Source organism: Zonotrichia albicollis, chromosome 8 (assembly GCF_047830755.1).
Source record: "Zonotrichia albicollis isolate bZonAlb1 chromosome 8, bZonAlb1.hap1, whole genome shotgun sequence".
NCBI lineage: Eukaryota > Metazoa > Chordata > Aves > Passeriformes > Passerellidae > Zonotrichia > Zonotrichia albicollis.
This window is the reverse complement of record NC_133826.1, coordinates 35,920,623-35,935,713: the sequence shown is the minus strand read 5'-3', so window position 1 is coordinate 35,935,713 and position 15,091 is coordinate 35,920,623. Positions and strand designations below refer to the sequence as shown.

Below are 15,091 nucleotides of genomic sequence, written 5' to 3'. Positions count from 1 at the left end.
CCATGGAGCCACACAGCATGAGTACAGTCCCCTTGGTTCCATGAGGCCCAGCAATGTCAAAGTGCTCTCCATGATTCCATGAGGCCCCGCAGTGTCACAATGGTCCCTTGGTCTCACAGGGCCCCACAGTGTCACAATGGTCCCTTGGTCTCAAAGAGCCCCACAGTGTCACAATGGTCCCTTGGTTCCATGGGCCCGGTGCTGCTGCATTCCCCCTTCCCCTTCTCAGGCCGCCCTGCCAGCTGAGAAATGCTCCTTGGGCCTCAGCCTTGGCCAACTGCCCCTGGGCTCAGCTCCTCTGCAGCTCATCACAAACACTGTCTGCTCCAGACACTGCTGCAGCCCAACCAGCTCCTGGTTCCTTTAGCAGCAGCCCTGGGAACTCTTTTTGTTCCCTCAGTGGCACAACATCCCTGTTCTCACACTGCCAAAGAAAGCTGTTGGTGCCAAGTGCGGCCAGGATGAGCCATTGCTGGGACTGAAGCCCCTCTCTTGGGGCCCTGCAAACAGCGCTCCAAAAGGAGCCCTTGGAGCTCTCCTGGGCCAGCGACTCCCTCTGAGTGGGGCCTCTCCCAGCTGGGAACTCTCCTGTTTGCTGCACTTGGGTATCCCTGAACAACGACGGAGCCTGGGCCGATCCCCCCACTCCTCCAGGCTCAACCCTTTGCCCTTTGCTGGGGAGATGCCAAAGGATCCACAGGGAGCATTCCCTGCCCTCAGGGGAATTGCTCACAGGTGCCTTGCACTGACTCTGTGTCTGTGCACACACAGGAATGCCTGTGCTGGGGAAATGGGGCAGAAATTCTGTTCTCTGTGGGGCTTGAGTGCCTTGGATAGCTGAGTCAGTCAGGCCTGTAAGTGAGGGTAAATCACAAGGTCTAAGGGAAGTTAAATTCTGCCAATAGTTTTTCTTTTGCTAAGTTGTAAGTTTAATATAAATTATTAAGTGTGTTAAGTATTGTTAAGTGTTATTCCTCTTAAAAATTGCTATGTCATAGGTTTTAAGTTAGGTTAAATACTGTTAAGTGCTGTTCTTTTGCTAAACAGTGATGTTTAAGGGATAAGTTAAGATATAAGTTCAGTCCTGTACATTTGAACTCTGTTCAACTTTAGGCCGTATTCATTTTATCCTTGCCCTAGCTGGCCTTGTGTCTCACATACACACAGGGACAGTTCTCAGTTCATTTCTGGTTTGATTGCCTGGATATTGTTTGGTTTTGTTTTTGCTTTGTTTCCTTGGTGTGCCTGAAGGGTCTAGTCAGGAGCAGAGTGACTCTTGCCAAGGAACTTTGTGCTGCTGTCCCTTAATATTAAATCTGGTTTTTGCTGATCCCTTGCTGGGGATTTTTCCAGCTCTCTCAGCCCCTCGTTGGTATCAGGGTGAAGGAGCCCTGGCCCAGGCTCTGGCCCTGGGGGACACGGGGACGCTGCCGGAAGGTCCCTGTCCCCCTTTTTCCCCTCAGGGCCCCGGCCCCCCGTCCCCGTGTCAGGCTCTGGGGTCGATCTCGTGGAACATCCTCTGGGGGAGGCTGCGGGGCAGGGGGGGGGGTGACCGGGGGGGACAGGGGGGAAACCTGCTGTGCACGAGCAGGGTTGGACTGCTCTGGGGGAACTGTGAGGGGGGCCGGGGCAGAGTGACCTCCCCAGTGACCTCACACAGCTCCTGTGATGTCACACAGCCCCCGTGTGATGTCACACAGTCCCCTGTGATGTTACACAGTTGCTCTGGGATGTCACAGAAGGTGCAGTGATGTCAAAGAGTCACACTGCGATGTCACAGTTTGTTCTGTGATGTCACAGGCTGCTCTATGATGTTACACAACCACCCAGTGATGTCACAACCCATTCTCTCATGTCACAGAACCACCCTCTATGATGGCAAGGTTCTATGGCCTCACACTATGATGTCACAGACAGCTGTGTGATGTCACAATCCCCTCAGTGATGTAACAAAACCCTCTCTGTAATGCCATACTGCCACTCTGTAATGTCACAGCACACATTTTGATGTCACATCTTGCTCTATGATTTCATACAGCCATGCTTTGATGTCACAGCCCGCTCTGTGATGTCACACAGTCCCCTCTATGATGCTGTAGCTGCTCAGTGTCCTCACTCAACAAACTCTGTGATATCACCATCCAACCTGTGGCCTCACAGAGCCCACTCTGTGCTGTCACACAGCCCCTTGCTGACATCCCAGCTGCTCTGTGCCTCTATGACACAGCCACAGAGGTGCTGCTGTGACACAGCCCCCTCTGGGACATCCCACAGCACCTGCCAGTGCTGAGCCCCTGTGAGCTCTGTCTGTGCCCTGCTGGTGTCCCTGAGGGGACCTGGCAGTGCCCCAGCCCTGCTGGGCTGTGCACAGGAGCTGCTCCTGGCCAGAGCTGTCTCTCTGCAGCGCTGCCCTTGCCAGGAGCTGCCTCTGGGCCAGGAGCCCAGCCCAGCTCAGCAGCACAGACACAGCACAAGGACTTTAATGACCCTCTGGGGCTTTGGTGCGCTTTGCATCAGACTCAGTCCCTCACCTCTGAATGTACTCAAAGAACTTTGCAAGGATTCAAAAAGAGGGTGAAACGCTGAAGTTTCTCATACTTTAAATAGATCTTTCTAAGGGACAGGACTGAGAAAATGTCCCCAGATTCCAGGTAGAGCAGAACACTGGTGGCAGTCATGACAGGTGGGGACAAGGAAGGGAAAGGTGTTTCTGCTGCTGAGCAAAGCTGTGTCTCTGTCTCTGCAGGCTGTCGGCATCCCCCGGCTGCCCCACCTGGCTGGGCCCTTCCTTTGCTGACAGCTCTGCCTCCTGCCTGCCTCTGCCTGCCCACACAGAGCCTTGGGCTGCTCCAGGCTCCTGCTGGGGACGTGCTGCACCACAGCCCTCCCCTGCCAGGGAAATTCCTTTCTCCTGGTGTTTAGTCTGGACCTTTGTAACTGCACTTGGTGCTATTATGTCTTCTTCAGGCTCATTCCTACTATGAAGAAAAGTTCCAGCCACTCTAAAACCATCCTTCCATCCCTCCATGGCTACTCCTGTTCTCTCCCCGTCTCCACACCACTGACCTCAGAGCCATCAGCCTGTACTTGCTGGTTTTGTGATGAGGCCTCCAAACCCCATCTTGGGAGACTTTTGTGTCTTCTCCAAGGTCTGTGAAAATGGAAAAATAGTGGTCAAAGGAATTTTATCCCAAATGTTGCTTTGACAGAACAAGGGTCAATATCTCTAAACTAAACAAGGGTGTATTTACAATTGTTAGAAGGAGGAAATATTTTACAGCTAGGAGAGTGGCACAAAATGGCAACTGTTTTTCCAGAGAAGTGGATTCCCCATCACAGGAATTGTCCAAGATCAGGACAATTTGTGCAGCCTGACCCAGTGAAACTGTCTCATCCCCAGGGACAGAATTCCTGTAGTGTGGGTTCTCTGATGTGCTGGGTGCCCTCACAACGCTTTTGGCCAGAATGTCTGCTGAGGGCAGCCAGGCTGCTGCAGGGGCAGTGACCTCACAGCCATCACCATGGCAGCCCTGTCCCTTGGGCCTGGCTCTGCCCTTTCCTCTGTCCCTGCCTTGGCTCTGCTGGCATGAAGAGTTTTGTCATTAATATCTTGTCCCCAGGGTGCTGGGGCCAATGGCTTCCCAGTCAGGCTCCTGGAGCAGAAGTGGCTTTTCAGAGCCCAGCCAGGAATGAGCCCTGAGGCAGCAGCTCTGCAGGGGTGGCCACCAGGCCGGGCTGCCAAGGGAGGCTTCTGGCCATGGCCTGCAAGCAGCTGCTGCTGCCAAGGTGCCTTTGGTGCCTCAGGCTCTCCCTGGCCCAGCTCCCAGCACGGCACTCTGCCCTTGTGCCCGAGCCCTTCCCTGTGCTGGGGCTGGCCTGGGGCTTTTCCTGCAGCGGGACCTGCCCTGCTGATTGCACAGGAAAGGCAGTTCCTGCTGGAGCAGGAGGCTCTGCCTGCAATGGGCTCCAACAACTCCAGCAAGGCCCTGTTTGTAAAGCCTCCAGTGGGAAAAGAAGGAGAGGAGTCACACTGCTTTTGGGGTGAATAATGCTGAAACCAGCCTGACCCCTCCATCCTAAAGTTCAACATCCTCAGAGGGAGCTGAAGCTGTGGCAGAGCTGGAAAAATCCCCAGAGAAAGGAGCAACCAAGTGACACCACTGAGAGCTTCTGCAGAGCTGCTGAGCTGGCTCAGCCTGGGCACATCTGACTGACAGAGCAGCACCTCAGACTGGAAAAGCCACATCCCAAATTTTAATGGCAGCATCTCCTGACATTTCCTTTCTTGAGGGGTGTGGGGATTCCTCCCAGCGGTGGGGACACCCTCAAGGTCACTGCTCCAGGCTGAGCGAAAGGGAATTGCCCATGGTCATTGGTCTGGGGGAGTGACATCAATCTCTGCTTAATTACAGGTTTTGCTTAACACAGTTGCTGTGAAATAATTTCCTAGTGCTCTGTATAATATATTTTATGTCTCTTACATCCTGGCATAAATATTTCTGATTAAGGCAATTTTGTCTAATCATTACCATAATAGAGAATACATATTTATATGAATATATCTGCCCATGACAGGAACCCTGTGAGTGTCTGGGTCATCCCGGCACTTTGCAGTGTGGGGACTCCTGGGATGTCACAGTGGAGCCCCTGTGAGTGCCTGTGACAGATCGGTGCCTTTACAGCACAAGGTCCCCTGGGATGTCACCATGGAATGGCTGAGACTGCCTCTGACTACAGTGCTCTTTACCTACCCCAGAAAGCCCTGGGAGGTCTCTATGGGGCTCCTGTCTCTGCCTGTGACATTCCAGCTCTGGAACAGCCTGGAGACTCTTGGAAAGTCCCCAGGGAACCCCTCTGAGGGCTGTGACAAATCTGATCCTAAGCAGGCAACCATCACCAGCATCCTGTTGCTATGGCCAGTTTCCATGGCAACCATCACCAGCCCCCTGTTGCTATGGTCAGTTTCCATGGCAATCATCACCACGCCCCTGTTGCTATGGTCAGTTTCCATGGCAACCATCACCAGCCCCCTGTTCTATGGTCAGTCCCTTGGCAGCTCCATGAAGACCACATGCCAGGGGTGGTTGCCATGGACACCAGCTCAGGCCTGTAGCCACAGCCCGTTGCCACGGCAACCGTTGGCAGCCCCATCCCAGGCTCATGGGATCCCAGAACCACAGAATTGGCTGAGCTGGGAGGGACCCATCAGGATCCTCCAGTCCAACTGCTGGCCCTGCACAGGACGCCCCAACAGTGCCAGCCTGGGCCTGGCAGCGCTGTCCAAACGCTGCTGCAGCTCAGAGAGCCCTGGAGCTGGGACCCTTCCCTGGGGAGCCTGGGCAGGGCCCCAGCGACCTCTGGGCAGAAACCTTTTCCTGACATCCAACCTGAGCCTGCCCCGACTCAGCTGCAGCCATTCCCTCCACGCCTGTCCCTGGGCACCAGAGGGAAGAGGTTCCCACAGCCCCAGCCAGGGACCCACTCCCAAGGCTGTTGCCACGGCCACCAGGGCTGGGACCAGCTGGGAGGCTCGGTTTCCAGGGGCCGGGGTTCAGGAATGGGATTCCCCAATTTCCTGCCCCCGCTAAAACCGCACTGCCCTTGTTGCCCTCCCACCTCCCATGGAAAGCACAAAAGGCAAAGATCCCAGGCTGGGATAAGAACAATTTACTGGGAACAGCAATGAGATAAGGAACCAACAGAAACAGAAATGTTATTGATAACAGAAGGGATTAGAAAAACTGTTTACTGTTTATATTAGAGAAAACTAATATATCAACAACAGACTCTTCCTAGCCATGCATTTCCCCTGCCTGGAAAGGACACACTTCTCCTCAGGGAGAGAGAGAAGAGTCCCTTTCCTGCCCCGGCAATGTTCTGAGATGCGAGTAAATGTAATGACACGGCCATGGCCAGACCCTCATGTTCTTCCATCCCACATCATGTCTTTGGCAAGGGCAGGAAAAGGGACAGGTGTCTTCCCAGCATAGACCACAGAGAAACTGGATCACCAGGGATCTTCCCAATGTGGGCCCTCTCATGGGGGATGAAGCTGGAGTGGTGCATGAAGCTGTTCCTGCATTTGTAGCATTTGCAGGGCTTCCCTTACTGGTGGCTCTGTTGGTGTCTGATCAAGTTAGAGCTGGTGGTGAAGCTTTTCCCACACAGGGGACACTCATAGGGCCTCTCCCCAGTGTGGATGCGTCGGTGCTTGATGAGGTGGGAGTTTTGCTTGAAGCCCTTCCCACACTCAGGGCAGCTAAAGGGTCTCTCCCCAGTGTGAATCTGCTCATGCAGGAGGAGATTGGAGCTGGTCTGAAACCTCTTCTGACACTGGGGACACTCATAGGGCCTCTCCCCAGTGTGGATGCGTTGGTGGGTCACAAAGTTGGATCTGTATCTGAAGCCCTTCCCACACTCCCCACACTTGTAGGGCCGTTCCCCAGTGTGGATGTGTTGGTGGATGATCAGGTGGGATCGCCGCCTGAAGCTCTTCCCACACTGCAAGCACTTGTGGGGCTTCTCCCCATCATGAAGCTGCTCATAGGCCACCAGCTCTGAGCTCTGGCTGAAGCTCTGCCCACCTTCCTGGCTCAGGGTGGCTCTTTCTTCTTCAGGGCACCCTGGGATGTGTTTGGAGCCCCTCCTCATGGGGGATGTCTGAGGTTTTTCTCCCCTGTTGGATTCCTGTGCGCTAGAATCACTCAAAACGGCCTCTTCACGAGGTTCTGCCATGCAGAATTTTCCTCCCTGGTCTCCATCCGCAGTTCCTTCCATGGGGAAGGAAGGAAAAGGAGAGGATGGGATTTGCCTCCATGCCAGAGGGAAGGGGAAGGAGATCCCTCCAGTACAGCCCTGGAAGGACGGGGTTGGCAGCAGGGTTGTCCTGCAGCCGGGGGCTGGGCTGGGCTGGGATATGGAGCAGGAGAGAGGGGGAAAGGGGCACTGACTTCCTTCTCACTTATCTGGGTGTCCCGGGGCTCCTTCCTCTTCCTCACAGCCTCCTTTTCCGTCCCATCAATATTTGGGAATGGGAAATCCCGTTCTGGGAAGAAAACAAAGGGTGCGCACATTGTCTTTTATACTGGTTTGAAGGCAAACCTGGGGAGGGTCTAAACCAGAATTACAATTTAAAAGAAAATTAAGATCAAGGCAATGATACAGAAACACTGCCTTAGACTGACAGAGTCAGGATATAACCTGACACCCTGTAGGTAAGGCTGGTGGCAGCAGTCCCATTAAATGGTGGCTGCAGTCCTGTTGGAGAGGTGAACGTGATTCTGTCAAAGCAGTGATCCTGTAGAAGGGTCTGGTCTTCGTCTGGAGGTCCAGTGGTGGTTCTGGAGCTCTTGTCCTCTGGGAATCCAGTAGGCAAGCTGCTCCTGGTGTAGCAAAGTGTCAGCTTATATCCAGGTAGGAATGCTTGGATCCTCCCCCTGGGCGGAGCATCCCACAATAGGAGGATGGAATTTTATCAGTCCTGCAGTGACACTCAATGGCCCATTCACAGGAGATATCTCCCCTGCAGGGCGTTATCAGGGGTGAGTCATGGAAGAGATAAAGAACAATGCCCCACCTGTTTATAGCAGTTGCTGAAGGTGGGGATTGAAAACATGCATTTGGTTACATCTTGCATGGCAGCCTGAAACAGTGGGGTAATCCCTGCTCAGGGGGTGAACACCACCCCTCTTTACCCAAACTGGCTCAGGTGTAAAACCCCTACCCTGGGAAGGCCACACACACAGGGGACAATGTCACACTTACCCTGCCCCAGGGGAGGGCTCTTTTTCCTGTCATTCCCTTCCTGTCCCCCCTTTTCTATCCCATTTACTGTTCAATAAAATTCGTTTTGGGTTTGGTCTCATTATCACCTCAATTGGGGCAGAGGAATCTCTCTAACACTTTTCTTAACCAGACTCACCAGACTGTGAAATTATTTTGGCACAGTGACTTTAGGCACTGTTCTCTGACCCCACGTGCCTTTGACAACAGCATGGTTCCCTCCTCTGAGGAGGTTGTGGTTGTCTCTGGAGGAACTCTTTGAAACTGGGCTGCAGCTTCCTCTGAGTGACTTATGGGAGAACCGATGAGGTAAATCGCCTTTGTGGGCCCGGAGTGTAAAGAAAATATTTTGTTGTCCTTCTATTACAGCGACCTGATGAAGGTCTTCAGGGTGAGAGAAGTGGACGAGAATCTTGGTTCATGATCAGAAGGCTGGATTTACTGATATATGATATATAATACATTATAACTATATTAAAGGAATAAAGAGAAAAGTTGCAGAGGCTTGCTAAGCTAAGAATAGAAAGAAAAGAATGAATTACAAAGTTGTGTGTCCAGCAGAAAGCAAGGACCAACTCTCCCGTGAGTGGTCAGCAAATCCAAACACTCACAGAAGACCAATCACAGATGCTCCTGTTACATTCCACATCAGCAGAAAAGTATTGTTTGCATTTTTCTTCTAGGGCCCCAGCTTCCCAGAAAGGACAAATCCCAAAAGGGAGGATTTTATGAAAAAAAATGTCTGCGACATCCTTCCTTGAAATTTTTTTAAAATCACAGGAGGAAAGGGAGCAAATGATACCAACGAGACTGACAAGGTTCATTTACCCCATGGTGAGGAACACAAGGCTGCTAAAAGTCCTACAAGAAGCTCAGCTCAAGTAGCTAAATTCCCAAATAACTCCTGAATTCCCAGGCTTGAGTGCTTTGCGAAATGTGAGAATCATTTTTCTCTTCATACCTGTCGCCTTTGTGACAACTGCAAATAGTTTACTTTCCTTTTAATGATATCTGTATTGGGCTGAATTTACACTTTTATCAGAATGTGCTAGCAGCTGAGCTGGAGCTGTGCAGGAACCAGTGCAACTTGGAATTGCCACAAAATTGCTTGTACTGTCAGTTTATTAATGTTTGGGATTTGTTTGCATTTTCATCACATCTGACTTGTGGGAAAATCAAATATTCATCAAAGTGATATATGCAGAGTGAAGTTTGATTTCTGCCAAATTATTTTGTCCAGTGCCCAGGGGATGCTCGAGGGGTCTCTGTGCCTCTCGCCCTGGGGGATGCTTGGCAGGGGTTTGGGGGGGTTGTCCCTGTCCCTGTCACCCCAGGCCATTCCCCAGGGGGTCTCCATCATTCTCACCCCAGCGAATGCCTCCCTCCCTCTCACCCCTGTGCCAGGGGGTGCTCAGGGCAGTCTCTGTCCCTCTCAGCCCAGGGGATGCTCGGGGGTCTCTGTCCCCTCAGCCTGGGGGATGCTTGGGTGGTCTCCATCCCTCTGGCCTCAGGCAATGCCTCTGCAGGGCTGGGGACCAGGGGCTCTCTGTCCCTCTCACCGCTGAGGGTGCTCGGGGCGGGGGGGGGGCTCTCTGACCTTCTCACACCTGGCGAGGCCAGGGGGGGTCTCTGTCCCTCTCAGCCCTGCTGTGACCCCACCCAAACATCATCGGGGTCAGAGGGACTGAGACACCCCCAAACCCCCAGAAGGGCTGAACCTGGGTTTGGTTTGGGGCTGAGGATTTAGGGAGGGGATGGAATTGGGGCTGGGGTTGGATTTTGGGCTGAGGTTTGGATTAGAGCTGGGATTGGGGTTAAGGCTGGACATGGGAGTGGCTTTAGGGCTGGGGTTGGGATTGGGTCTAGGGCTAGACAAGTCTGGCACTGGGATGTGATTAAATACAGAACTGTGAGTGTGTCTATACGTGAAGTGAGACTGAGACCAGGACCAGAGTCAGGTTTGGGATTCAGCTCACCCAGACTGGGACAGGGGGAATGTTACGCTGGGAAGGTTTGGGGAATTTCCTTGTTTGCTGTGGTGTGTTCTTAAGTTTGTTAGCTTGCTCCCCCTATTTTCTGTATTAAATGATTTCTTCCTTTCCCTGGACTTCCTGCTGCTACCCTGTCAGTTAGGTTCCTATGGAAATGAAACTGCTCCTCCCCTGGTTTCTCTTACAAAGTGAAAGTTGTTTCCTCCTTGGGTTCAGTCAATCACCCCTTTTTCTCCTCCCAGGTTTCGAGAATTTTCTTTTCTCTGGGAGTTATGGTTGGCTGTAGCCCTGGAGCCCCTCCTATGATTTATAACAGTTGGTTACTTTGGTATATCAGTTATGTTTCGTACCTCCAAATATGTATTTCTATTGGTAGCCGGGTTTCCCTGCCTTCTTCCCCCCTTTTCCCTTAAAACCCTCTCTCGCCCCCTGTTCGGGGCCATTTGCTGGGTGTTTCCCCTCCTCGTTGGTTCTTCTGTAATAAACCGACAGTTTACCCCCAGCAAGTGGTCGCCTCCTTATTCGTCTCACACAGCGCTGCTCCGAGCTATCACCCAGCTCAGCCCGAGGCCAAGACGCCGAGGGGGGCTGGCTTCAGATGCGCAGGGGCCCTGGCCTTCGCCCCTCACCAGATAGCCAGATTCCAGGGCCGTGTACACCCCCACGCACTTGTTTGGGGAAAAACAAGCTGTGAATGCCTTGGGTTGGGGATTCCTCCCACCCAAGTCCATTTCTAGAAGTCACCTGATGTCCAAAAATCAAGAGTGAATCAAAAAAACCTGCGCGTGGGGGTACACGGCCCTGGAATCTGGCTAGCTGGTGAGGGGCGAAGGCCGGTGCCCCTGCGCATCTGAAGCCAGCACCCCTCGGCGTCTTGGCCTCAGGCTGAGCTGGGTGATAGCTCGGAGCAGCGCAGTGTGAGACGAATTAGGAGGCGACCACTTGCTGGGGGTAAACTATCGGTTTATTACAGAAGAACTAACGAGGAGGGGAACCTCCCAGCAAATGGCCCCGAACAGGGGGCGAGAGAGGGTTTTAAGGGAAAAGGGGGGAAGAAGGCAGGGAAACCTGGCTAACCAATAGTAATACATATTTGGAGGTACGAAACATAACTGATATACCAAAGTAACCAACTGTTATAAATCATAGGAGGGGCTCCAGGGCTACAGCCAACCATAACTCCCAGAGAAAAGAAAATTCTCGAAACCTGGGAGGAGAAAAAGGGGTGATTGACTGAACCCAAGGAGGAAACAACTTTCACTTTGTAAGAGAAACCAGGGGAGGAGCAGTTTCATTTCCATAGGAACCTAACTGACAGGGTAGCAGCAGGAAGTCCAGGGAAAGGAAGAAATCATTTAATACAGAAAATAGGGGGAGCAAGCTAACAAACTTAAGAACACACCACAGCAAACAAGGAAATTCCCCAAACCTTCCCAGCGTAACATTCCCCCTGTCCCAGTCTGGGTGAGCTGAATCCCAAACCTGACTCTGGTCCTGGTCTCAGTCTCACTCCACGTATAGACACACTCACAGTTCTGTATTTAATCACATCCCAGTGCCAGACTTGTCTAGCCCTAGACCCAATCCCAACCCCAGCCCTAAAGCCACTCCCATGTCCAGCCTTAACCCCAATCCCAGCTCTAATCCAAACCTCAGCCCAAAATCCAACCCCAGCCCCAATTCCATCCCCTCCCTAAATCCTCAGCCCCAAACCAAACCCAGGTTCAGCCCTTCTGGGGGTTTGGGGGTGTCTCAGTCCCTCTGACCCCGATGATGTTTGGGTGGGGTCACAGCAGGGCTGAGAGGGACAGAGACCCCCCCTGGCCTTGCCAGGTGTGAGAAGGTCAGAGAGCCCCCCCCCGCCCCGAGCACCCTCAGCGGTGAGAGGGACAGAGAGCCCCTGGTCCCCAGCCCTGCAGAGGCATTGCCTGAGGCCAGAGGGATGGAGACCACCCAAGCATCCCCCAGGCTGAGGGGACAGAGACCCCCGAGCATCCCCTGGGCTGAGAGGGACAGAGACTGCCCTGAGCACCCCCTGGCACAGGGGTGAGAGGGAGGGAGGCATTCGCTGGGGTGAGAATGATGGAGACCCCCTGGGGAATGGCCTGGGGTGACAGGGACAGGGACAACCCCCCCAAACCCCTGCCAAGCATCCCCCAGGGCGAGAGGCACAGAGACCCCTCGAGCATCCCCTGGGCACTGGACAAAATAATTTGGCAGAAATCAAACTTCACTCTGCATATATCACTTTGATGAATATTTGATTTTCCCACAAGTCAGATGTGATGAAAATGCAAACAAATCCCAAACATTAATAAACTGACAGTACAAGCAATTTTGTGGCAATTCCAAGTTGCACTGGTTCCTGCACAGCTCCAGCTCAGCTGCTAGCACATTCTGATAAAAGTGTAAATTCAGCCCAATACAGATATCATTAAAAGGAAAGTAAACTATTTGCAGTTGTCACAAAGGCGACAGGTATGAAGAGAAAAATGATTCTCACATTTCGCAAAGCACTCAAGCCTGGGAATTCAGGAGTTATTTGGGAATTTAGCTACTTGAGCTGAGCTTCTTGTAGGACTTTTAGCAGCCTTGTGTTCCTCACCATGGGGTAAATGAACCTTGTCAGTCTCGTTGGTATCATTTGCTCCCTTTCCTCCTGTGATTTTAAAAAAATTTCAAGGAAGGATGTCGCAGACATTTTTTTTCATAAAATCCTCCCTTTTGGGATTTGTCCTTTCTGGGAAGCTGGGGCCCTAGAAGAAAAATGCAAACAATACTTTTCTGCTGATGTGGAATGTAACAGGAGCATCTGTGATTGGTCTTCTGTGAGTGTTTGGATTTGCTGACCACTCACGGGAGAGTTGGTCCTTGCTTTCTGCTGGACACACAACTTTGTAATTCATTCTTTTCTTTCTATTCTTAGCTTAGCAAGCCTCTGCAACTTTTCTCTTTATTCCTTTAATATAGTTATAATGTATTATATATCATATATCAGTAAATCCAGCCTTCTGATCATGAACCAAGATTCTCGTCCACTTCTCTCACCCTGAAGACCTTCATCAGGTCGCTGTAATAGAAGGACAACAAAATATTTTCTTTACACTCCGGGCCCACAAAGGCGATTTACCTCATCGGTTCTCCCATAAGTCACTCAGAGGAAGCTGCAGCCCAGTTTCAAAGAGTTCCTCCAGAGACAACCACAACCTCCTCAGAGGAGGGAACCATGCTGTTGTCAAAGGCACGTGGGGTCAGAGAACAGTGCCTAAAGTCACTGTGCCAAAATAATTTCACAGTCTGGTGAGTCTGGTTAAGAAAAGTGTTAGAGAGATTCCTCTGCCCCAATTGAGGTGATAATGAGACCAAACCCAAAACGAATTTTATTGAACAGTAAATGGGATAGAAAAGGGGGGACAGGAAGGGAATGACAGGAAAAAGAGCCCTCCCCTGGGGCAGGGTAAGTGTGACATTGTCCCCTGTGTGTGTGGCCTTCCCAGGGTAGGGGTTTTACACCTGAGCCAGTTTGGGTAAAGAGGGGTGGTGTTCACCCCCTGAGCAGGGATTACCCCACTGTTTCAGGCTGCCATGCAAGATGTAACCAAATGCATGTTTTCAATCCCCACCTTCAGCAACTGCTATAAACAGGTGGGGCATTGTTCTTTATCTCTTCCATGACTCACCCCTGATAACGCCCTGCAGGGGAGATATCTCCTGTGAATGGGCCATTGAGTGTCACTGCAGGACTGATAAAATTCCATCCTCCTATTGTGGGATGCTCCGCCCAGGGGGAGGATCCAAGCATTCCTACCTGGATATAAGCTGACACTTTGCTACACCAGGAGCAGCTTGCCTACTGGATTCCCAGAGGACAAGAGCTCCAGAACCACCACTGGACCTCCAGACGAAGACCAGACCCTTCTACAGGATCACTGCTTTGACAGAATCACGTTCACCTCTCCAACAGGACTGCAGCCACCATTTAATGGGACTGCTGCCACCAGCCTTACCTACAGGGTGTCAGGTTATATCCTGACTCTGTCAGTCTAAGGCAGTGTTTCTGTATCATTGCCTTGATCTTAATTTTCTTTTAAATTGTAATTCTGGTTTAGACCCTCCCCAGGTTTGCCTTCAAACCAGTATAAAAGACAATGTGCGCACCCTTTGTTTTCTTCCCAGAACGGGATTTCCCATTCCCAAATATTGATGGGACGGAAAAGGAGGCTGTGAGGAAGAGGAAGGAGCCCCGGGACACCCAGATAAGTGAGAAGGAAGTCAGTGCCCCTTTCCCCCTCTCTCCTGCTCCATATCCCAGCCCAGCCCAGCCCCCGGCTGCAGGACAACCCTGCTGCCAACCCCGTCCTTCCAGGGCTGTACTGGAGGGATCTCCTTCCCCTTCCCTCTGGCATGGAGGCAAATCCCATCCTCTCCTTTTCCTTCCTTCCCCATGGAAGGAACTGCGGATGGAGACCAGGGAGGAAAATTCTGCATGGCAGAACCTCGTGAAGAGGCCGTTTTGAGTGATTCTAGCGCACAGGAATCCAACAGGGGAGAAAAACCTCAGACATCCCCCATGAGGAGGGGCTCCAAACACATCCCAGGGTGCCCTGAAGAAGAAAGAGCCACCCTGAGCCAGGAAGGTGGGCAGAGCTTCAGCCAGAGCTCAGAGCTGGTGGCCTATGAGCAGCTTCATGATGGGGAGAAGCCCCACAAGTGCTTGCAGTGTGGGAAGAGCTTCAGGCGGCGATCCCACCTGATCATCCACCAACACATCCACACTGGGGAACGGCCCTACAAGTGTGGGGAGTGTGGGAAGGGCTTCAGATACAGATCCAACTTTGTGACCCACCAACGCATCCACACTGGGGAGAGGCCCTATGAGTGTCCCCAGTGTCAGAAGAGGTTTCAGACCAGCTCCAATCTCCTCCTGCATGAGCAGATTCACACTGGGGAGAGACCCTTTAGCTGCCCTGAGTGTGGGAAGGGCTTCAAGCAAAACTCCCACCTCATCAAGCACCGACGCATCCACACTGGGGAGAGGCCCTATGAGTGTCCCCTGTGTGGGAAAAGCTTCACCACCAGCTCTAACTTGATCAGACACCAACAGAGCCACCAGTAAGGGAAGCCCTGCAAATGCTACAAATGCAGGAACAGCTTCATGCACCACTCCAGCTTCATCCCCCATGAGAGGGCCCACATTGGGAAGATCCCTGGTGATCCAGTTTCTCTGTGGTCTATGCTGGGAAGACACCTGTCCCTTTTCCTGCCCTTGCCAAAGACATGATGTGGGATGGAAGAACATGAGGGTCTGGCCATGGCCG

At 52.2% G+C, this 15,091-nt stretch overlaps 1 protein-coding gene across 1 annotated transcript in view; it reads left to right on the top strand.

Moving 5' to 3' along the window:
- Positions 1–14,858, top strand: part of LOC141729930 (uncharacterized) — a 96,554-nt gene extending 81,696 nt beyond the window's left edge. Inside the window, exons 4-5 of the mRNA XM_074546590.1 lie at positions 14,411–14,610; positions 14,841–14,858. Of these exons, the coding sequence (XP_074402691.1) occupies positions 14,411–14,610; positions 14,841–14,858 (218 nt within the window). The remainder of the gene's footprint in view (positions 1–14,410; positions 14,611–14,840) is intronic.
- Positions 14,859–15,091: the final 233 nt, after the last annotated feature.